The sequence below is a fragment of the Poecilia latipinna genome, unplaced genomic scaffold (genome assembly GCF_001443285.1).
Source record: "Poecilia latipinna isolate Pla-1442-1.1 unplaced genomic scaffold, P_latipinna-1.0 Scaffold510, whole genome shotgun sequence".
NCBI lineage: Eukaryota > Metazoa > Chordata > Actinopteri > Cyprinodontiformes > Poeciliidae > Poecilia > Poecilia latipinna.
This window is the reverse complement of record NW_015113126.1, coordinates 399,536-422,286: the sequence shown is the minus strand read 5'-3', so window position 1 is coordinate 422,286 and position 22,751 is coordinate 399,536. Positions and strand designations below refer to the sequence as shown.

The 22,751-nt window shown below is 35.5% G+C and overlaps 1 protein-coding gene across 1 annotated transcript in view; it reads right to left on the bottom strand.

Moving 5' to 3' along the window:
• Positions 1–1,600: 1,600 nt before the first annotated feature.
• rxfp2a (relaxin family peptide receptor 2a) overlaps positions 1,601–22,751 on the bottom strand; it is a 94,764-nt gene continuing 73,613 nt past the window's right edge. Inside the window, exons 11-20 of the mRNA XM_015040465.1 lie at positions 22,660–22,731; positions 21,634–21,708; positions 17,270–17,341; positions 16,916–16,987; positions 16,560–16,789; positions 11,005–11,150; positions 10,177–10,272; positions 6,134–6,302; positions 4,312–4,530; positions 1,601–2,921 (exon numbers count right to left, since the gene is read on the bottom strand). Coding sequence (XP_014895951.1) covers positions 2,656–2,921; positions 4,312–4,530; positions 6,134–6,302; positions 10,177–10,272; positions 11,005–11,150; positions 16,560–16,789; positions 16,916–16,987; positions 17,270–17,341; positions 21,634–21,708; positions 22,660–22,731 — 1,417 coding nt within the window. The 3' untranslated portion in view covers positions 1,601–2,655. The remainder of the gene's footprint in view (positions 2,922–4,311; positions 4,531–6,133; positions 6,303–10,176; positions 10,273–11,004; positions 11,151–16,559; positions 16,790–16,915; positions 16,988–17,269; positions 17,342–21,633; positions 21,709–22,659; positions 22,732–22,751) is intronic.

Here is a 22,751-nt window from a genome sequence, read left to right as displayed (position 1 = left end):
ATTTGCTCCTTAAGCTCAGCTTTTTAAGAACTGGTTATGCGATTTTTAAAAAAGCCACTTTGTAAACATTCTCATCTTTTTCTCAGTTTAGTGTTGTCAATCATAGTACAAGCAGTAGACTCTTTCAAAAGCAGCCCCCTGATTTTCAAGTCACAGTCAGCTTTTGAAAAGGTACTATTCATACAGAATTGTAAAATAACAGGATTATTCTTTTCCAAATCTTTATTCAAAATGTAGAGAAAACAATGACCATAAAATTCAAGAACTTGACTCAAAAAACATTTTACATATGGTACATAACATACTTTTGTAACAAATTATAATAAAAATGTACAAATGAACATGACAGCAAGTGACACTTCTTATTTAATCAGATTTACATCTGCTGGTTCCACAGCAGATATTTACAAAATATATTTATGATATAAATAATCCTTTTCATTCATCTGCTTAATTTTCCTTTACTAATCAAACTACTAATGTGCCATTTAAAATTATATTTTGAGATTGTCAACGTCAGTGCACCTGCTAAAAAGCATGTAATGCATTGGTATGAAGAAACTGAAAACAATGAAATTTAAAGCAAATTTGAAACCAACTAAATAATGCATTAAGGCCTTCTTATGTCAATAAGTGCAATAAAAAAGACAAAAAAAATTAAGGTTGATACAAAAACATTGATCCAGTTCAAGTTGTTCACATAACATACAAAGGAGGTATGAATGAATAAAACTTGTGCAGATGAAATTGGTAAAATTGGTTAAAAACACGGGAAATTTGGCATCAGGATTAGACTGGTGAACAGAAATAAAAGAGCCAAAGCTTCTTACAACCCTAAACAAATTTTAATTCACCTTTGTCTTCTGTATTTTCATTTTCATCTCTATAATATAATAAAAAAAACATAATTTCAGTAATTCAATTCAAAAATGAAACTTAAATCCATCTTCTAAAGAAGGAAACTTATATCCACCATCTAACAAAGGAACTATTTTATTTTTGTTAAGTTTGATTATTATAGTTTTCAGTACCTAAAAATCAAAAACCTCAATTTCTGAACAAAACCCCCCAAAACCAACAAGTAATACTTAAGATCAGTTTAAAAAAAAGATTTGAAATACAGAGGGGTGCATTATGGACTAAACAATTATGGGGAAGACTGCTGACTTGACAGTCATTAAGACCTTCCACAAGGTATATGAACATAAAAATATAATATAACATTAATGGAGGTGAACAGAAAAAAAGATTCATAAAGACAGGGGATAACCTAAGCCATAAGAGGTAAAGCCCAATCAAAGGCTCATTCAGAAGGCGAATAGTGAAACTTGAATTAGAGAGCCGCAACACACTGAATTATCCAGGACACTGTGTATACCTTGCTTTACATGCCAGCAAATTGCCCTGACTCAAACCCCATAGAGAATCAATAAAAGAAATGCAGATGAGCTAAAGGCAATTAACACACCATTGGCTTTGTTAACATCTCAATCATGCAGAAATTTGTGCAAAAGGATCCCCAGCTAAGTATAAAGTGCATAAAACATTTAGTAAATTCACATTCTTCAAATTCTTATAACTGCAAACTTTAAAATTTTTAGGAGAAACTGCATTTTGAATTTTTTTACTTATGATCATGAAAGTCATAATCATCAGTTATAAAAAAAATTAAAGTATAGTATGTAGTCAAAGACAAAACTGTATAGAATATACAGAGTGTCTGTAATAAATGTATGTGAAGATTGAGTTTTAATTTCTAAACTGAATTAATTAAACTAACTTATCTGGTATTCTAATTTATATATATACAACTTTATTTAGTAAAACTGAAAAGCCCTCTAAACCCAAGGACAAGAGGAAAAGGAATTACAGAAGAAATGGATTGAAACAGAAAGACTAAATCTCTCAGATTCAAAAATTAACCCAAACGTTTGTTTCTCTTTTCTTTTTCTTTTTGGCATTTTCATACATGCATTAACTTTGTGCACGGTAAATGACTACATAATGCAAAAGCTGATTTGTAATTTTATAATCAAAATACGTCTGAGTGCTACATCTTAAAAAAAAGCAAAAGTCCTTTTGTTCGTTATCTGTTTGTCCATTTCTGATTGAACTCAGTTCAGCTTCCAGATAATTGTGTAACAGTTGGTCAGTCTCTCCATGGATAACAGTGTATGTGACTGAGATAAAAGTGATATCTGCTTTTGCACATCTCCCATAAATTCAATCAGATGACACTGAAGTATCAACAGGTGTCACGAGTGTGGGATGTAATCTACGTGTTAGACCTTTTCGTAGAACGTATGGTGGAAGCTGCAGCTTAAACAACACAGAAACTCCTCCAAGATGCAACATTGGTGGTGTAAGCCTTGGCTCCTCATGCTCATGCTAAGGAGGCTCTGAGTAAGACATTTATAACAGTAAGCTGAAGGTGCTGCCTTTGTGCACAATCGACAAAAAACACAAGACATTAAAAAAAAAAAAATGTCAGAGCATGATGAATCAGCACAGTGATTGTAACATTTTTTTTTCCTCCTGGGAGTGTTAAAAACAGTGCTGCTGTCATGTAAGAGCTTAAAAATGTGGCAATAAAATTGGCCTATGACCCACAGTTTATAAAAATGGCAGTTTAAAAAAAAAGAAAAAAAAGTCCTGTTAGGCATAGCGAGGGTCCGCTTCGACCAGCGACAGCTGCTGGAGGAAGGCAGGCGGCTGGTAGCACTGCGGCCGCGCCGTCTCCACGAAGATGGTGGAGGAAGTGAGGCTTTTGCGGTCTTTCTTCAGGGTGTGTCTTCTCTGCCAGCGACAGAGCAAGAGCTCCACCTGCTCTCTGAAGAAGCTGGTTGTCAGAGTGTACAGGATGGGGTTCAAGGCACTGTTGATTGGAAGGATGAAAATGACAACCCAGCTGGAGATCGTGTCTGAAGGAGCAAAAAAGAAACAACTATTTTAAGTCGTGGCAGGTGTATTTGCACAGCAAGATGCACAATGAAAATGGTATTTAAATTCAGGTTTATGTCTGACAACTGCGGAATCTATTTATACCCAAGACCAATAGCAGGATTGTAACATCTAGTACCGTTGTGCTTCTCAAAATTTGATTTATGTCTAATAATTTGTGCTAGTTTTATTTATTTATTTTATTGACTTTGTGTGAAGTATTGCTTTTTTCCCCCTTGTTGTATTGCAGCCTTGTTCCCTCTTCTAAGCCAAATTTCTCCCTATTGTGAAATTATCCATTTCCAGGTGTTGGACTCAGGCAACAGTTTTTGCATGAGGTGCAGAGGCCCGTAAAACCAAGACAGAGTTTTTTGATACATGACTATTAAAACATGTCTTTCAAAGTAGACCTATAGTTGGAAACAAGCCTTGAAAGCATGAACATTGAATTAATGTGTTGATAAAATTCATTTTCAATGTTGTTTCTTTGTATTCTGCTGTGGTACATATGGGCCCTACAGTTATAATTCTTTTATTAAAGAGGTTTGAACATAGCAGTTTTCAATACATGCAGAAAATATGTACTTTCTGCAATATTCCAGGTACAAAAAGGCTTAAAAATGTTTTGAAGGAGGCACAATGTAAAGGCAGCAGGTCAAAAGTTTCAGGTTGCAATTAGTTCCTGTCAGACATACAATATCAAAAGGTTTAAAATCTAGATGCATTAAGGATTCTTGAGACACAGGAGACATATCCAAGACACTAGAGTTGTGGTCACATGATACTTGTCTTTTCCCCAGAGTGGTATCTGTGGAAAAATCTGAAAAGCCAATTCTTGATGTGTTTATACACATTTTAGGGGAAACGAGTGGTTTAGGGGTCTGTCAGCCTTTTAACATTAGTTAGATTTTTGCAATGCTGTAAATGAATGGGTTTAAGAGTAGAGATCACTTTTTCTTAAGACTTTGAAACTGAATGATGCACGTTTTCACATGAAATATTTGCAGCAAAAGCAGCTTATCCTGACCTCATTTAATGCAATTTTATTCAGGGGTGAATGAAAATTCAAACTACATTTTCAGGGTCAAACTTTGGATATTTTATGCAGAGTAGAACTGTAACATTTCCCCTCCAAGATGACACTGCTGTGTGTGGTTTGAATGCTTAAGCTTTGACTTATACACAAACAGCTTTAAACTGTAAACTGAAGATGCATGTCCTAGTCAATATAAATTATTATAAACTGATTTAATGGGTGAACTTCATTAAGAATTATTTCAAAATTTCCAGAAGTTATGGTCTGTACACTTGTTTAGCGATTATAATCATAATGGAATGATTTTAAAGTTTCTGAAAAGTTGCTGTTTTCACCTGGTATCTCCACTTCCAGCAGCGAGAGAATCTTCACTAAAAATATGGGAATCCAGCAGAGGGCGTCAGAGAACACTATAAAGAAAAATCTGTTGGCCACTGCCACGTCTCTGTGCAGTCTGCTCCGCAGGTCAGTCGCATTGATTCCAGTTTTGTAGATGGAATAGAACATGCTGGAGTAGGAGAAGACGATCACAAGGAACGCCACCAGATTTAGACCTAAAACAATGAACAGACTGTTCACACGTGTGTCCAGACAAAGGAGAAGCATAAAGAACTTTCAGTTTAGCAAAATGGCAGCAGCTTTTGCAATGACAAGCATCAAAACAAAAATGACTGGCTGTGCAGATACAGCAATATTGGACTCAAGCCTCGTCTTGTTAAAGAAGAAAAACAGAAATTTTGGTTAGGCTTTTCCCTAACTAAGGTTTCTCAAATTTGCTCGGGTGTGCTGACATAAAATTTAATGGATGGTGCAGCATGCATCATACCAAAGTTTCCATAAAATCATTGTAACACAACATCACCATGGAAAAATATCAGTAAATAATCAATGCCATCCACATTTGGGTGCAAATAGTATCATTAAATACATCCAGAAGATAAAATCCTGCAGCACAAATGCATAAACCGCACCTTTGATTTGTTGGAGTCCTTTCAACATGTTTCTGTGAGCTTAAAAAATATTGAAACTATCTAAATTAAATCATTCAGTAAAAATAACAGAGATTTTAAATAAGACAGCGGTTCAAGTAAGAGACTGTTTTGATGAAATGAAAATAAACTACCATGAAATAGCATGGAAATCTGTCATAAAAGCATCAAACAGAAAAGCTTCTGGTGACATTTCAGTCGCAGTGCAGGCTTACACAATGGATCCATTCATACTCCTTGAACTAATTCATATTTTGTCATATTACAACCACAAACTTCGAGTGTTTCTTTGGGATTTCAAGTGATAGAGCAGCAGAATGGAAAATATAATGCAATTGTAATCAGGAAGGAAGGTTTTCAAAGATTCTCATTCCGATTTAGGACTGGACTTTGACTGGGCCAGTCAAAGACATGCAAACATGATTTGATAAACTTTGCAACCTGACAGTCCTGCAACTTTTAGAAGCCTCCCTTCCTTAACAGAACTGAATCAAATGTTACCTCGCTACCACTGAAGAATAAAGCAATTTGGTTCAGGTTTTCATCAATATTTTTTTCTTCTAATAAACCTCTAAGGGTTTCACAAAACAGCTAAAATTATAATCAAAATTTATTTATACACAGACTCGATTTAATGATAACCATGATACAAATTGTATTTAGGGGTATCTAAGAAAAGGGGTATTGATGAAATCTGTACTTTATATAAACTGAAAGGTAAAATGTGGAAAAAAAAGAAACACTACCACATAAACTTAAAACATTAGATCATTAAAAGCAAAGCCCCAGTAATTGAAGTGTTGCCAAACCTTACTACAGGATATAAAAATAATTCTGTGACGTTCAGACTGAAGCCCACAAAGAACACTGAGTAATAATTGCCAGGCTGACAATCTATTGATAATAAATCCTCTATGTTTATTGACGGAAAATGTTGTTAGTTTGCCAGAGCTCCATAAATCAGAGAGCAACAACTCAGATTACTCGTAAATTTTCCATGATAAATAATTAATCTTTCTTTTGGATTGTGATTACACACAAATCCTCAAAGACAGAATTTTTGAATTAAATGCAGATTAATTCAATGCAAATGAGCCTTCTCATAAATGGAGAAAGCAAATATCAGTAATTTTATAGAAAGGAAAATTAAATGTTTTCTTTAATTTACCTAGAAATATCCCAGTTGAATATCCTTTGCTTGTAGGTTTCTCTTGCCTGTCAGAGTGTAGAGGAAAGCAGACTCCGTTGCGTCCGTAGTAGTTCCCAAAGACGTCTTCGTTCATAAGTGGCACCGCAGCAATGATGAAGCCCATCAGCCAGATAGACGACAGGATCACCTTGCACACGGGAACAACAAATATAACGTTAAGATTTCAGATGCAACGCGATTCAAAGATCAAAGTGAGAAATAACTTTGAACATTAGTGACTCGCCTCATATTCATATTCCTGCTGATATTAACACTCTAAACTTCAGATATGACTAATTTCTACCTGTTGAATGACATTTCCAGGTTCATTTTTTTTTTGTCTTCAGAGGGGGAAAGGAAACAAAACAGAAACATCTTCTTTGTCCTAAAAATGTCAATTTCTTCAAGTACTACCTGGATATGTCAGTTGACGTATCTAAAATAGGCAATGCAGTATGCATTTGAATTACTGGTGGAGCTGAATCTGTCGCCATTGACTTGTGTGACATTTCGAGTGTTTATTTTGCACACAAAAAATGAGACGGGTAGAAACATCTGCAAAATTCAGTATTCTTAAGAAACAATGCCTCGCAAGAAATTTGAAGATGCTTTTATTTACTCTATCTACAAACAATTACATTAATTTCTCACTATTTCTGATATGATTTTATTGGGAATATTTCCAGCAAACCAAAAAGTCACCCGCAAATGTAAAGTGGAAGGAATTATACCACATATAAACTGAACATGGGTTAACTTAACTCCTATACTCCTAAATCAAACGAGTTGAAAAGCAAGAAAGAAGAATCAGGGAAAAAAATCAAACCCTTATAACTTCTTCTTCTTAAAGCAAGGGTAATGAATTCATTTCACAGACCACTGGCGCCTTGCACAGTGTCAGCATTCTGCTCATACAGTTTTGAATCTGTCCTCTTAGACTTTGGAAAACCTTCGCACCATCTCTACGCTGCACAGACTGCACGGACTTTAGAGAAACAGCACCAGACATTTTCATTCAGACAGAGTTTTGAGTAATGCTTTGGTTGTTGTCGTTTTATATAGAAATAAAATGCACTTATTTACCTTACTGTTCTTATAGACCTGATACAAAAACATTTTATTGACAGACATTTGTAGCAATTTTGTAGCAATTTTGGGCTACTTTAAAAAACTTTAGTGTTCTTAAGTCACTGAGTCTTTTTGGTTATAAAAATCTAATCAGACTGAATGAACTTAGAAGAGAGGCTAAAAAGAGATTTTATATTATTCAAGAATTAATATTTATTAAAAGAATAAACATAGTTAAAAAAATATTTATTACTAACCAAGACTTTTCCTCTTTAAAAGACAAATCTTTCTATGAAATTTAAAGTGACACCAAAAAGTTTAGAAACTGTTTGACTCTCAGATGTCAAGAGGAAGGTTATTCCCTATGATTATATGGTCTTATTCACACTTTTATTACCCATTTAACTCTAAGTGGGAGGAATAAAATGGGAAAATGGGAGAAGGAAAAAAAACTTCCAGTAGTAAATCTGTCAGTACTGACATCAAAATCCATTCAAGACAAGAAGAGAATGCCTATTTGGGTCGTTTTTGTTCCTCCAAGAACTGGCAGACTTGCGGTTCCCTTAAAGCTGTCTCTTTTTCTTCTGACACATCTGGAGAAAGAGGACAGCACCTCTCCTGCCAGCCATGCAGGTCACTTTAAGATAGTCTTGTGGTAGTAATCTCTGTTGCTCCAGGGTTTGGATCTCTGAAGGTCCTTTCCTTCAGAAAGGATCGTTAAGCGAATGCATGCTCAAAAAGATTCCATCTCCAACAGTTTTTGAGCCTACCACCAAGGTTTTCATATTCTGGGATGCTTAAAAGAAGTTATTTTTAATTAAATGTTAATTTAGAGATGTTTGCTATAAAGTGGTTGTGCTTTGGTTGGAGGATAATTCGCAGACTTCCATCAGAGTGTTTTTTAAGGTGAAATTTGCTGCTGAGCAGTTTGTGACTAATTAATTCTGCATCATTGTACAAGACTGCATAATGAGCTGCTGTGAACTAAGTTACCCTAAATGGGAGGGAAGTTTTTAAGTCAAAATTGGTAATGTGATTAATCTGCATCATGTAATATTAGCATGTTAAGCTTTGTAGATTAATTACATAGATGCATATAATATTATGAAGCTATTTAGGTAAAAATACTCGAGTAAGAAGAGGTTTTGATCAGGTGCATCAGAGTGAGAAGTGGGCACATGAACGAATGAACTAGTCACACCTAGTGAAGGCTCAGCAACGTTATATACTCAACGAAAGAAGTCATCTGACTACTTAAGGTCACTGAGTGAGCAACTTTTTCCATCAGTGAATTTGTTCTGATAATTCCAGGAAAACAAAGCCAGTGTTCATTTAGCTCAAATTGTGCTTCAAGGAGCATGAGACATTGTTTTCATTCACGGATTGGCCAGGAGAGAACCCAGAATTTAACCTCATTGAGCATCTTTGAGATGTGCTAAAGAGAAATTCTGGCAGTGAATCGGCTCGAAATATTAGAGTATGTGACTAGTTTTTGGACAGGGAAGTGTGTATCCAACAGAGTACAATAAAACTTAATAAAAAAAAAATTAAATAGTGACACAGACATGGAGCCCTGATAGTCAGATATGAATATAGAAAGGTTTTATGTTTTTCTTTGCTCTAAAGCAACAACTGCTAATTTTTAATGGGGCAATATTGTGTGTTTTCCAGGCATACAATGCCATTTTATACCACAGTCAAGCAGTGGTCATAAACATACTGTATCAAACATAACTTAAAAAGTAAATTGACTTTGCAATTTAACTCCTTCAAATTTAGACTCTGTCTCTTTAAGAAGCTCATCATGTCTCCGACACCCCGCCTTCAGCACGTCATCACAACAATGCTTCTCCATTAAGCCTGTTACAACAATTTTACTGGTTTTGTAGCTCGTATGATAAACTCAGCATGTGCAGTTCCACTTGGTGTTTGCGCTAATTGTTGTTGCTACTAGTCTGTAGGAGCTGAGTGAGGGAATCATGGGTGAGGGCTGCTTTGTGAGGCGGAAACTCAGTTTGGAGACTGCAGTTCTGAGGAGGAGCTGCGTGGAAAAGGCGGCGCTCGGTGAGATCAGGAGTTTAGCACATCTGAATGGTTGCCATTGGAGATTGAAGGATTTCTCAAATATGTAAGAATGAATCAAAGCAACACCCCAAGTATGTTTTTGATGAGGGAACAACATTCTAAAATGATGCAAAGCTCGCAAAAGTTTATTTCACATAATAGTGCTCATTTAAACTATTCATGCTGTTTGAGAGGAACAGGTCTGTATTTCTGGGTTTTATACAGCTGCAGACTTATATTGCACTTATTAACTCGGGTAAAATAAGAACAGAATTGTAAACAGATTGATGACAGATTGTTAAAAACCTTTTATGGGATTCGCTGTCAGCAATAAAACAGCTGTAGGCTTGGAAATCTAATTAAGTCTGCATATCTTTTAACAGGACCTCAGCGTCTCTTGTTAATTTCTGAACAAAGACAAGCAGCTGGAAACTATCTATCTTTAAAACAGATGTCATTTTCTTCTTCTCATTGCTGACACCTCAGCTAATGTGCTTTCTCCTAACCGGTCTCAGAGGACGTAACAATATTCTGTTTTGTGTATTTGAAAAAGAAAAATCTTGTTTAATTGTAATTTGTTTGCAGATTTCACACTGTGTTTTTATAATGTTCTCTATAAATGACACAACAGGCAGTTTGTGCATTCAGTGCTGCCAAAAAACATGTTGCTTGCGTGAACCAACTCGTCTGTGTGTGGATTTACTAATATAATAAACATGCCCACATCATTTTACGCAGGATTTTCAAATGGATGAGTAATGTGATACTGCGCAGCGCTGGATTCTACACAACAAAGCAGCTGAATGTGAATTACAGAGAATCAGCGCTGGACCAGGATAAAAACAACAATAACATTCAAATTTGGATCAGAGGGAGATGAGATATCTCACCCCAGTCTGAAGTTTTCCTGGGCGCAAATTGCTGAAAGGGAACACAATAACCAGGAACTTCTCCAGAGTCAAGTACGTCAGGAGGAGAACAGATACCTGGAAGAAAATAATAACTATGACAAATAGGAATAGTAAAAGTGAACATTTAGAGCATAAATGCTTCCAATATTGCAAGGTCATTTTTATTATTTTTTTTCTATAACTGATGGCATATAAAACTTATCTTCATTTTCACTGCACACTGGTTGATTACTCACTTTAATGGATATCAGTATGTGCAGCTGCCATGACCGCTAGTGGATTGTCCATGCAGCAGGTCTACAACACTCACGTTGGGTTGCTTTTGGATTTTAATCTCCAATTCTAACCATTCTTCTTTACACAGGAATTTTAAACGCAACAATTAGATGTGATATTATTAAGTTGGTTGCTCCCTACATACATTAACTTTGTTTCCATGTGGACAATCACAGTGTAGTTTCAGTATTTTCAATTTCATGATTGGCTGGAGCCCTGTTCCTAAGTTATTCATGAACATTGGATCGAGTTTCTTCTTATCTGATGGTGGCAATTTGGGTGAAATGGCTGAAACTGAAAACTTGTTGCACAGTAAAATGAGATCTACCAATTTTGCTGAGAAAAGGGGTCGAATACCCAAACAGAGCAATGCCTACGCTTGTCGATATTGTAGAACTGCAACTTCCCCAGGAACATTTAGAGCATCTAAATATGATTTTGTCTGGATTTGAGAATATCCACAAAATATTCAGACTCAAACAGCCATTTTTATATATCACATAAGTTGTTGATTAAAGTGTGTTGCAGCACCTCTGAGGAGAGCATGGCTAGAAAGCCAATGGTGCGACACTCCACACTCTCCATCCACAGCAGGGCGTTTCGATTGTACTGTCCCCGGAACTTCACATCAAACACGCCAACGAAAAACAAGTACACCCCCATCAGGCAGTCTGCACCTAGATGATAGGACACAAACATATTTTCATAGTAACACCCCAGGGTGGGTTTATGTCTATCTGCCAGCTGTTGGTTGCTCCCAACAGAACAAAAATCGTGCCTCATTAAAATTCAGAAACCTAATGTTACTACCATTTGAGAGCAGTCAAGAGTAAACCTGCCAGGGGAAATCTGCTTTACTTCAAACATACAGATGAAACAAGATATTTACATACATACATACCTTTCCCTCTCTATTTAATATTAAATCAGAGTAAACTTTCAAAAAAAAAAAAAAGGAAGGGAAAAAATAGTATTTAATTGGTACAAGTCTTTGAGAAACTGAAATCAAGATGAAATAAAGTATGACTTGTTTTTATTCCTATTATTTTATTGCCAATTTCATCATGTTTTATGTAAAATTGTATTTCTTATTTTATCACATATGTAGCTTTGATGTTGTAAGTATTATGGCCAGCTAAGGTTGTTGTAAATGTGCTATATGAATAAACATTCTTATCATTATTCACAGTGAAACTGTCTGAAAAGCCAGTGAAGCAACATAAAATGCATCCTTCTTCGGGACAAAGACCTTGATTTCTGGTGGCGTGTCTCGTGGTCCGATGAAACAAAAATTAAAGTGTTTGGACACAATGAACCCTGTTATATTCAGAGAAAAATAATGAGGAAGGCTTGCATGCTTAAGGACACAGATGGCTGCATCAGCATCATGTTCTGTGGGTGTTTTGCTGCAGATGGGACTGGTACACTTCACAAAAAGACAAGAAATATGAAAAAAATAAAGCACTCTCCAAACATCAGCTGAGAAGTTAAATCTAACTCAGAAATGACATTGTTTTCAGATGGACAATGACTAAGAATAGAATCTATTTGCTAAGCAAATAGAATTCTCTTTCGGTAAACATAAGCGAGCTAAATCAGAAATTATTTACTATAACTCTATCAATCAAAAGTTACGATTATACTTCTTTTAATACAATGTAAATACGTGGTTTGGCTTCAGCTGTGCTTATGCATAATAGTAAACCGGTTTACAAGAAGCAAGCAGGTGAAGCTGGGATTTATGAGGAAATACTTGAGGAGTTAATGGGTGGAAACGATGAGCAAAAGGCACAGACTCTGTGAGGGAATGGTAAGGTTATGCAACAGAACTTGGAACATGAAAACAAAAGAAAAATACTGAAAGACTTTAAAGGCAATCAGAAGAATTTTAATGGACTGTTAGAAAAAACAACTCCCTACATACATTCCCACACAGTTAATAAAAGAAAACAAGAAGCACCTGTCACTTTAAAAGGCAGACTCCCACTGATGTCTTTAATCATTTGTTAGAAGGTGACTTTCTTCAGTGCTGAAATGGACTGCGACAATGCAGCTGAAATGTTTAAGCCATGATTCTGTCTGTGTAATCCTAAAGTAAGGAGTGACAATGAAAATCAAACATTTGGATGTCTTGGTATAAAAATATTGGATGGCGTTAATCTGGCACTGGTGTTCAAATAAGCAAAATTTAAGTGTTTTTGTTTTATTTATTTTGTAAAATATAAATAAAAAGACTAAAACAGCTGAACTAATCAAGGTAGAGAGATAACAGACTCCTTGAGGCTCTCTTAACCAAGAAATAAGCACTTATATGCATTTTTTTAGTCAGTTTGTTCTTGTTTTCTTTTGTCTGAGACCCCTAAATAAAACCCTCTGCACTCAATTGTCTTGAAAGCTGCCTAATGAACAAATGATCCACTGTGTGTACTATAAATCCAGCTGTTCTGTAAATGCCTCAGAGGTTTGTCGGAGTACATTACAAAATAAAGTGCAGCATGAAAATGAAGGAAGACAGCAGACAGGTCAGAGATAAAGTTGCAGCGATGCTTCATGAAATGTCAGGTTCTGACCATCATCATAAAAAATGAACATGTCAAAGAAAGCTCTTTTTGATCCACTCAAATGTCCAAAACGTCGCTGTTCACCTAAACTGACTGGTTTGATGAGAAGGGCACTATTTAGAGAAGCATCTGAGGAGCTGCAGAAATTTGTAGCTCAGGTGGTTTCAGCTTTCACATTTGTTGTATAGTCCACAAACCTGGCATGTAAGGAAGACTTGTCTTTTTCCTTAGTAACGTTGTTTGCCAAGCCATGTTGGCGACAAAGATAGTTTAGTCAGATGAGACCAAAACCAAACATGAAAGCCTTCGAATATGTATGGAGGTAAACTTATGTTGCATATTACTCTGCCAAAACACTTTATCAAAGGTGAAGTTCAAGCACAAGAGCTACAATAAAATGGTTTAGAATAAAACATATCCTTGTGTTAGAATGGGCCAGTCAAAGCACAGACCTAAATTCAATTCAGAATCTTTAGCAAGACTTAACATTTGAAGTTCAAAGAAGGTAATAGTTGTGTCTGGGCTTGAACAATTTCCCAAAAATTAATAAACAAAAGTTAGTCTTTGGATGCCTGAAGTTGGTAGATCCATAACCCAAAGACTTCCAGCTCCAACTGTATCAAAAATTGTTTCAAGGTTTTTCTTGTGTGTGTTTTTAAGATTCTTTTAATTTACAAAATCCTTTTAAAATGATGTATCACCTCCATTTTACTTGTATTATAACATTTGCAAGGTCCTGTAAAAACGCAGTGACATTTTATAAAATGTTGCCTTCCTTAGTCAGGATTCAATCATGGATTTACAATTAATAGGATCTTCCTATACATAATAAAATAAAACATTTACCCATTAAATGTCCCCATAGTTAAAGGATCCTCTTTTCCTCAAGCATCTTTACAGACAGGATCTCATTTCAACACAACTTCTTAACAATGAAAACAAGCATATGAATAACAAAACAATGAAACTTGAACTCTTCAAAGAACTGAGCAATAAATTCAATTTGCTAATTGACATCATCACAATAAACATTCATAGGGTTCTCATGGCTTTTTCAATAATTACCGATTGTTTAGTCTTATCCACATCTTCCAGAGTATTTTAATGACGCTTATACATTTGATTTATTTCCATTATTAAATATCTACATAAAAAGAAAACAAAGATTAAAAAAGCAACCAGGGAGAGCTTCTGCCTGAATTGCTCCCACAGCTGCAAGTAAAGATACTTTCAAAACTCCTAAAATTCTCTCTTCAAATATATTTACAATAGATGTTGCAATTACTCAAATTAATTTATGCACAATGTTGTTTATATGCGAGCAGTACCTGTCTCACATTTCAAACAGCTCATACTCTTTTCTCTACCTCACAAATTATTTTGAATGCTGTCCTTAGAGAAATTGGACTAATTTTCCTCCAGCTGTATTCCCATTATGTTTTCCTTCCAGGTTGGATTATTGCAGTGTCATACGCAGTATAAAACAAAATGAAGAAGCAAAAATTAAATCTGCTTGGTGTCCCATTTCAGATGAGATTTTACTGAATTATTATTTATGGACATAAAAGTATTTAATTCTCTTTTTATTTGAATATCCTCTTTCAATTTGTCCTTCTAACAGATAAATAATCCTCTGGAACAACTTTTAATAACTTGCCATTTTGGTCTTTTTTTCTTTTTTGCAAAAAGACATAAGAAGCACTATAGATGTAGATGTATTGGCTTACCAATAAAGCTACATTACCATCACATTTTAAAAGTAAAGTTAGTTTTTAAGCATAATCAAAGTAATAAAAAGCATAGGTGACAAGTGCTGTACTTTGTTAATTTAAAACCGTTTAGTTTGGGTTTTACACCTTTTTCAGATTAAGCGATTCAAAAGCACAATATTTAATGGCTAACAGCTAAATTAGTTTGAAAATGTCAGTTGAATCTGTGAAAGCATATAACTGAAAAATAATATGCTCTTTTCACCAAGTCATCACAACTTTGCTCCTCTATTAACCCATTAACAACCTTTTTTTTTTTACCAGCGCTTCACTGAGAAGCTGCTGGTATAACGAGCTCAGCAGATATGCAGCTCCACCACCAACTTCATAAATAATTGCACCAAAGAGGAGCAGCCGAGTTGCCTCAAATGAGTCCTCAGCATGTCCACCAGTGCAGAGCTTGCTCACACTTGCAGCATGGTGGGAGAATATGTGCATGTAAAAAGAGAGGAAGACTTTTGCAGGACAGCCTTTTGGGGAGACGGCATCAAAGAAAACACTTCTGTCAAAGAAAATCTCAAATTTTGGAGGGAGTACAAGGTGGACCACACATGAGTGGTGCAGCATTATTTTATCTGATGACTCCTGCTTCAGATCTTTTGGGGCATCTTAAAAAGATTTTGTCCACAGAAGAAAAACTAATGGTCATCATGAATCATGTGTTGTGGCAACAGTTAATCATTCTGACACAAATCACATGTGGAGTTGCTTATGAGAGACAAGAACACACAGCCGAGAAATGAGGAATTGGGATCAATAGATATGAGGGTAACTTTTTCCAAAGATTTGAGGAATAATCCAGCACATTGTCCAAAAATACCAGAGAAAGAACATAGAGATGAAAGCTTGGATCAGCAACCACAAAAATCCCAACATAACAATCCCATTGATAACCAGTGATCAATTCTTCAGTTGGATATCAAGATGGCAACACATTGGAAACGATAAAACAAAAACGGTTCGCCATCAATCAGGATTTGGTTCAGAGGTTGAAATTTGCCGAGCCAGAGTTAATAGAAATATACTAAATATTCAGTCGTCACATACAAGTCAAATCTAAAATAGTTTTTAACTTTCTACACAAAAAAATCCACATATTTTATGCATGTTCAACGTCACATGTTGAATGATTAAGAATATGTGAAGCGTTGAAGTCCCAAACGTTTTAATGCTGTAAGACGCATTGAATTTCCCCACACATTACATGTCGTATATTTTAATGTGACTTTATTGCTGTGTCGAAGTGAAATTCATGAGATTACACTTCATGCCTGAAGTGTTAGAACAGAGATAAAATTAAATATTTTGCTCTGTGTGTAAAGAATCTATATGTGTCTACATTTGATGCTCCTGTAAAATCCAATAAAAGAGTAAATTGAATTTCTACGTTGCTTTTTGCTCATACTGTCCATTCAAAGTGCTTTACAATTGATTCTCATTCAATGTTGCTCTGACAAATGCTTGCAGATTAATACATCGACATGAAGATCGTTGACTCTGGACATGAACTCATAAGCAGTGGAGAACCAAACAACTACACTCCCTACTGTGACACATAAAACACACACAATGGGAACTTTGTGTGTTTGCTTTTTTCAAATTATTGCTCGCAGGCATAGCATGGAAATGTGAAACATTCTGAAAAACAAATTGACAAAACCTTAAGCCACAACGATGTAATTTATAGCCTAAATTATTTGAAACAGTGAATTGCTTCCTTCTTAAAAACACTGTTTAATGATGTGCAGATACTTACAGCAGAGGACTTTGATGCAGGCAGCATGTAGATTGTTTTCTGCACGGATCAGTGATCTCATACCGATGACTAAGAGATTCCCAAAACAGGTAATGAAAGCCATGACCCAAACAGACACCCGCAGCACCATGTTTGCCAGCAGGTCCTCAAATGAAGAGATGCCATCTGTGTTGGGCTTGCACGATCTCACATGAGGAGCATAGGAGCAGTACTGGAATTTCTTAAAGTAGCTGAGATGGACAAGTGATGGCAGCAGGAAAAAAAAAACAAGGAGACAGACAATGACTGCTCATAAAAAAATAAAATGATGTAATACTGCTTATTCAGTGGTGGCATTTCATCGAGATCTTACTTACATGTGTGAAAGGTTCTTCATGGGAAGAAACATTTTAGTCTGAATATCTGGTATCTCGATACCTTCCAGAGCCCTGAATAAAAACAGAAAATATTACCACTGGTCAGAGAGCAGGAGGCATGTGATGGCAGCGGAAAACACAGCAATAAAGTCACATTAAAATATTTTTTTGCAATGTGATAAATACTCAGTATTTTTTATTGTTTTTTATTCTTTAAATAGTTGGTTGAAAGTTAAAACAAAGGTTTTGAATTTAGTCAACAACTAGATATTAGCTTTGGGCGTATGTTGGCAGGCAATTCTGTTTTCAAAGAAACTGTGGAAACTCAAATGTAACAGCGTGTTTTACACTTACAGAGACTGAAGCTGGGTCAGGTGGTTGAAGTGACTCGGATGAATGCGGAGAAGGGGATTGTAGGATATATTTCTACAGAAAGAAATACTTCAGGATTACTTGCAAACTCAGTGTGGGATCTCTTGACAAATCAGTAAATATTTTGCCAACAGAAAATCTCCAGCTTTTTTTTTTTTCTTTACGTCTGCCTCAAAATATTCAACAGGGACCAAAATTCCAAGATTTCCTCTTCACCACACTTAATCTACAGCAACTAAAATCTTTTAAAATTGTGTGTTTTTAGTTCTATTGTTATATTATCCTGTAACCATCTTTGGATATAAGACTTCTGCTTCTGCAAAAATATTTATTCCCCAGAATTTGACGACTTGGTTATTTATATGCGATTAGAACTCGTGTTCTAAGAGTTTCCCACCTTCTGCTCAGAGATAATATTTCTACAGTTGTAAATCACTATAAATCTTCACATTACGAATTCAGCTGGAGAGTTCGCTATTATTACATTTGTTTTGGATGATCACTGTGTTACACATTAAGACGAAGTTCGGGATTCAACTGATGTCATCACGCTTCAGTAACTATTTTTTTCACGTTTTTTTTTTTTAAATATTACTCAACGTTAGTCGTAAAAGTAAAAGAAAAATTAAAGAAGGGAGTGGCTATATGATACTTATTTAGCTATGTGACCATTCTAGTGCTGCAGCACAGGATTATGGGTGTTTAACTGAAGCAGAGAAGCAATGCGTGTATCTCTGCTCCGCCGCAGTTTGCTACGAACCACCCTCTAGGCAGCGGCTCCAGGAGGACGACACATACAACAAAGGCTGTTTTGTCACGCCAGTCTATTTAAGTATGAAAACTATTAAAACTTGGGTATAAATCAAAGAAATCCCCCGGGTGTTTCTTTGATTCCACTTTATAGAGCGTGAAAAGTGGACATGTCCGGGAAAAAGTGGATGTTTGATCAAAGTTTAATATTGCTCAGTGTTCTGACAAACTTTACCCATTCTGACCATTCGGCAGAGAACATTTGGTCATCTGACACTGTAGTGTGGTTGGAAACAGACAACAGCACAACTATTAACACTGGATATGATTTAATACAGAAACCACACGTCTGGTCCATTAATTAGTCCTTTGCCTTGTAGACGGAACAAGCTACAAAACCACATAACAGACTGCATATCAATGTTTGGCCTTTAAATGTTTTTGTGTAGCTGATTCCAAACATGACTAAAAGCATGACAGTGTTTCAAGTTAAATAAAGCAAATATGTATTTCTGACAAGCTGTACTACTATAGGTTTCCAAGCCCAGTACTGATATCATGCAATGTGTAGCTGTATCCCTGAATGTTGTCCAGCTCTGCAGAGGCCTGGCAACGAGGCATTCATTTGATACAGATGTGTTGGAAAAGGGACGCATTAAGAAGCTGCAGGATAATCGCTCTGGAGGGGGCCGAAGTTGGGCAAGTGACAATTTGAACCTCGGTGACATTTTTTGCGTGAGGTTGACAAAACCAGTAATGGAGGCAGGTTTAATAGGACTAGGTTTGTTTTATTATCTCAGGAGCATCATATTGCTCCTGATTTTTCTAATTAAACTGGATAATCCTGGTGGTTAAGTCTATCCACATGCACAACTGAAGTAAAAAATGGATTGTGGCCAACATCTTAAATCTGAACAGGTAACGTAACATAATCTTTTTCTATTTGGACTGAGTCGTTATAGCAGCTGCCTGTGAAGTTGGAGTCACGTTGAGAACATTTTACTGGTAGTTTTTAGAACTTTTAAACGAGGGAACCCAACTTTTATTCCCGACTTCATTAATCTTTCAGCTCCTGCCACAATTATTCTTATCTTGGCATATGCGTTGGCATTTCAAATAATTCACTTTAGGAGCTCCTAAACAGGAAGAGTAAAGCTATTTGTTCTTCAATCCTTTCACTGTTTGAAGTATGTGTGTTGCTTTTAAACACCCCCTGATTGCATGTTGGACAGAAATAAGTCATTTATAGTATACAAATGTTTCAGCACAAGGTTTATTGGTTTAGCTGTATCATCACTGTCTTGTTTTATCACTTTCTATTCATATTAATAATCTCCTGAAGACCTAGTGATGAAAATTTTAAACTTTTTTGAGTGCCCCAAAGTGGTAAAATAATAATTTAATAGTAAATGTTGTTAAATATTTTAACTGTGTGTGGCACTTTGGGCAAACTTAGTTGTTTTTATCTAGTGCTATATAAACCGAGAGACTATTTGATTTCTGAATTCATAGAGTATGAAAACTCTAAAGCGGAAGTCAGATGTGACTAAATATAGGATAAAGGAAAGCAGTGACAGCCAATCAGAATACATGCTGGACATGCAGCTCAGGTCACTTGTCTGCAGCCAATGTCTGAAGACTTTTGGCTTTTGATTTACTTTAAAATAACATTCACATTTTTATTATCTCGGTTTCTCTCTAAGGAACAATGTTAAAAATATAGAGAAGTACAGAATAGTCTTAATTTTTTTTGTCAGCAGTTTATACTAAAGATGTTAGTTCCACCCCAGCAGATAACACTTTAATGTTTGGATGGGAGTGTGTGCAAAAAAGCTCTACTAAGAAACTTTTATGTTTTGAAAAACCACTTAATTCAAATTGGTTTCTTTAAAATTAAACCCCAACCAAACCACTGTCAAGAAGAATTGCTTTAATTTATTACCTTAATGTTTTATTTATGATTGGAAATGTTTGGTTTATTTTACTAATGCACTTTTCTTTCTCGTGGTTTTTTTGTTGGCTTTTTTTTATTACCCTGTAGACTGCTGTATCTGATGGTACACTGCACAGTTTTTAAATATGCCCTCTATTGTTTTGCATTAACAATAATAATGTTTAAAAAAATAATCACACTGCACCAGTACATAGAGATTCAAAGAAAACATTTGAAAGACTGTTTTGTATTTCATTATATTGTTCATGTTTATCTTGACCCTACTTTTGAATATAATTTTATTGCTCTAAATGTCATTATAGCTTAGTCACAATCCACAGGAGCTTGAGTTTTGGTTGTGTTTTTTTGTTTGCCATTTAATTATTTTCTTGTTCTTTGGGTGATATCCTATTCAGCTTTCTGTTTTCAATATTATTACAATGCTGTTGCCATATTTGTTCATTCTGTTGTGCTTGGATTGTTCTCATGTTCTTTTTTCCGCATATTTTGGTTTATTCTCTTATTTTAGTTCCAGGCCTTCCCCTAATGGTTCTTCTATGCTTTTTTCAGTCTTAGTTCAGCTTCCTCAGTGTTAATTAGTCTCCATACCTCAGTTTCCTTGTTTCCTTCTCCCACAGCTGTTCCTCATTTTTTCTGATTAGTTCATATTTAAACCCTGCCTCAGTGCTTAAACTCCTGGTTTTTCATTGTTTTCTCAATGGATCCTTCCATTCTATTGCCCTTTGCTATGTTCATGCTGTTTGTCCTGTTTACCTTGGACAAAACCTTTAAATTTTCTTTTTTATTATAGCTTTCAACATGCCTTTCTCTAGTGACTGCATTTTAGCTCTGCTCCAAACAAAGATAAGAATATTTTACCACCAAAAGAAAAAAAAAGAAAAAAACCACCAAGTGAATATAGCTAAATCCATTTTCTAGGACTTGCACATAACTGGAAGAATATTTTATGTTCCATTTGGCAACCAAACACAAATCTGTTTAATTCATTTACACTCGTTATTTGATCTCTGCCTCAAATCTTGACAAGCTGAGGAAATAGCCAGCAGCACAGACGTTTATCTACAGGCGAAGTTAATGATTGAAAACCTGCAACACACAAAATATCATTTGGTCAAGGTTCCTTCTCATTTAGTTATCCTCGTATCTGGAACAGTTTTCCATTAGCAATAAAAATGTTAGCGAGGGTGCGCGCGTGTGTGTGTGTGTGTGTGATGGGACTCTGTCATTCTAATTTTGCTGCCTGAAAAAAAATCCGATTAGATTACATTGGTTGAAAACCTTTGTATAAAACGTTTGCTTTGTTTTTGTCATGTAACATTGTTAACTGTGCTGTCCTTGATTAAATAAAGCTTGAACTGAAATGAAATAATTACATTTCTATGTCACATGATTTTCTAGTACATAACAATAGTAGAATTGCCTCAAGTCTCAAAACAGAAGAAAACTTTTCTGTTTTCCCTTAGTCTCCTCTTTTTTCCCCCTTTTCTCTCCAGCAGGGTCAAGCTCTTATAATCCTACCTTTAAACTATAGATCTTCATACTTTCTTTAGTCCTAATACTTTAAACTCCACCTTGATTTGGCAGGATTACAATATGCACAAAATAAGACAATGTTTGAATCTTGGTATAACTTGTTACTCACAGTTTCAGGAGGGACTTGGAGAGGTTCTTGAACGTGTTCTTTGGCAGCTCATTGATTCTATTACCAGAAAGATTTCTAAACAAGATTGGAGGGCAAGAAAAGAAAAATTACTATACTTTATATTTCTGTAAGGGATTATCAGTCATAGCCTGCAAAAAGTTTGAACAAGTAGTCAGTGCTACTTATACTTTTAATATTTTGTCACATTGCAAACACCTATTTAAACATGGTTCCCTAAATATTTCATAAATGAAGTATAAAAAGTGTGGATTGGATTTGAATTCAGCAAACCTGACTCAACCAAAGTTCACTGGAATCATTTCTGAAAGTCCTTTCGGGTGTTTCTCTCCTAGTCTTTAAAATGTCATTTATTTCCTGAATGGAGAATGTCAGCAACAATTTCAGATGTACTTAAACAAGTAAGAAAAGAGCACTGTATTATACGTCAGTGAATATGTAGCTTAATTCCACAGCACAACCCTTAATGATGCATCCAGAAATAATATGTTACTTCAGTGTGAAGCATATTTCCTCTGCCAAAGCTGGGTTATAGCAAGCTGCGTAGATATGTTGCTATTTAAGTCTTGCCATGCACTCTTAGGGTGGGGCATTTTCTAAGTGGGCTTAGTCATTTTTAGCTTGGTGCCTTTGTATCTCTAACCCCTCTTTCAAACTCATTGTATATCGCCATCTCAGAAATAAAAGCATGTCTTTAACTTTAAGGATCCTTTTAAGTTTTTATTTTGAGTCGACTTAAATAATTACAAATTCTTGCATTCTTCTAAATTAATTTGCAGGAAACTTACTACGCCTTATTGAAGATCTATTCCTTTATCTGTTGGCAAACAGCACTGGCAAAGATCCAAAGCTGCTTAATATCTTCCACTAAAACAAAAAATCTCAACCAGATGTAAATACACATTCAGCAGAAGTATCAGTCCTGACTGAAAACATTTTTAATCAAAGTGAGCGTGAGCAGCTGTGTCCAAATATGTGCACAGAAAGGAAGAAAAAATATAAACTCACAGTTCCCCAAGCTTCCACAGAGACTGAAATGTGTCTTCGGGGATTCTCGTGATTCTGTTGTCCATTAGTAATCTGAACAAGACAGATTTGCA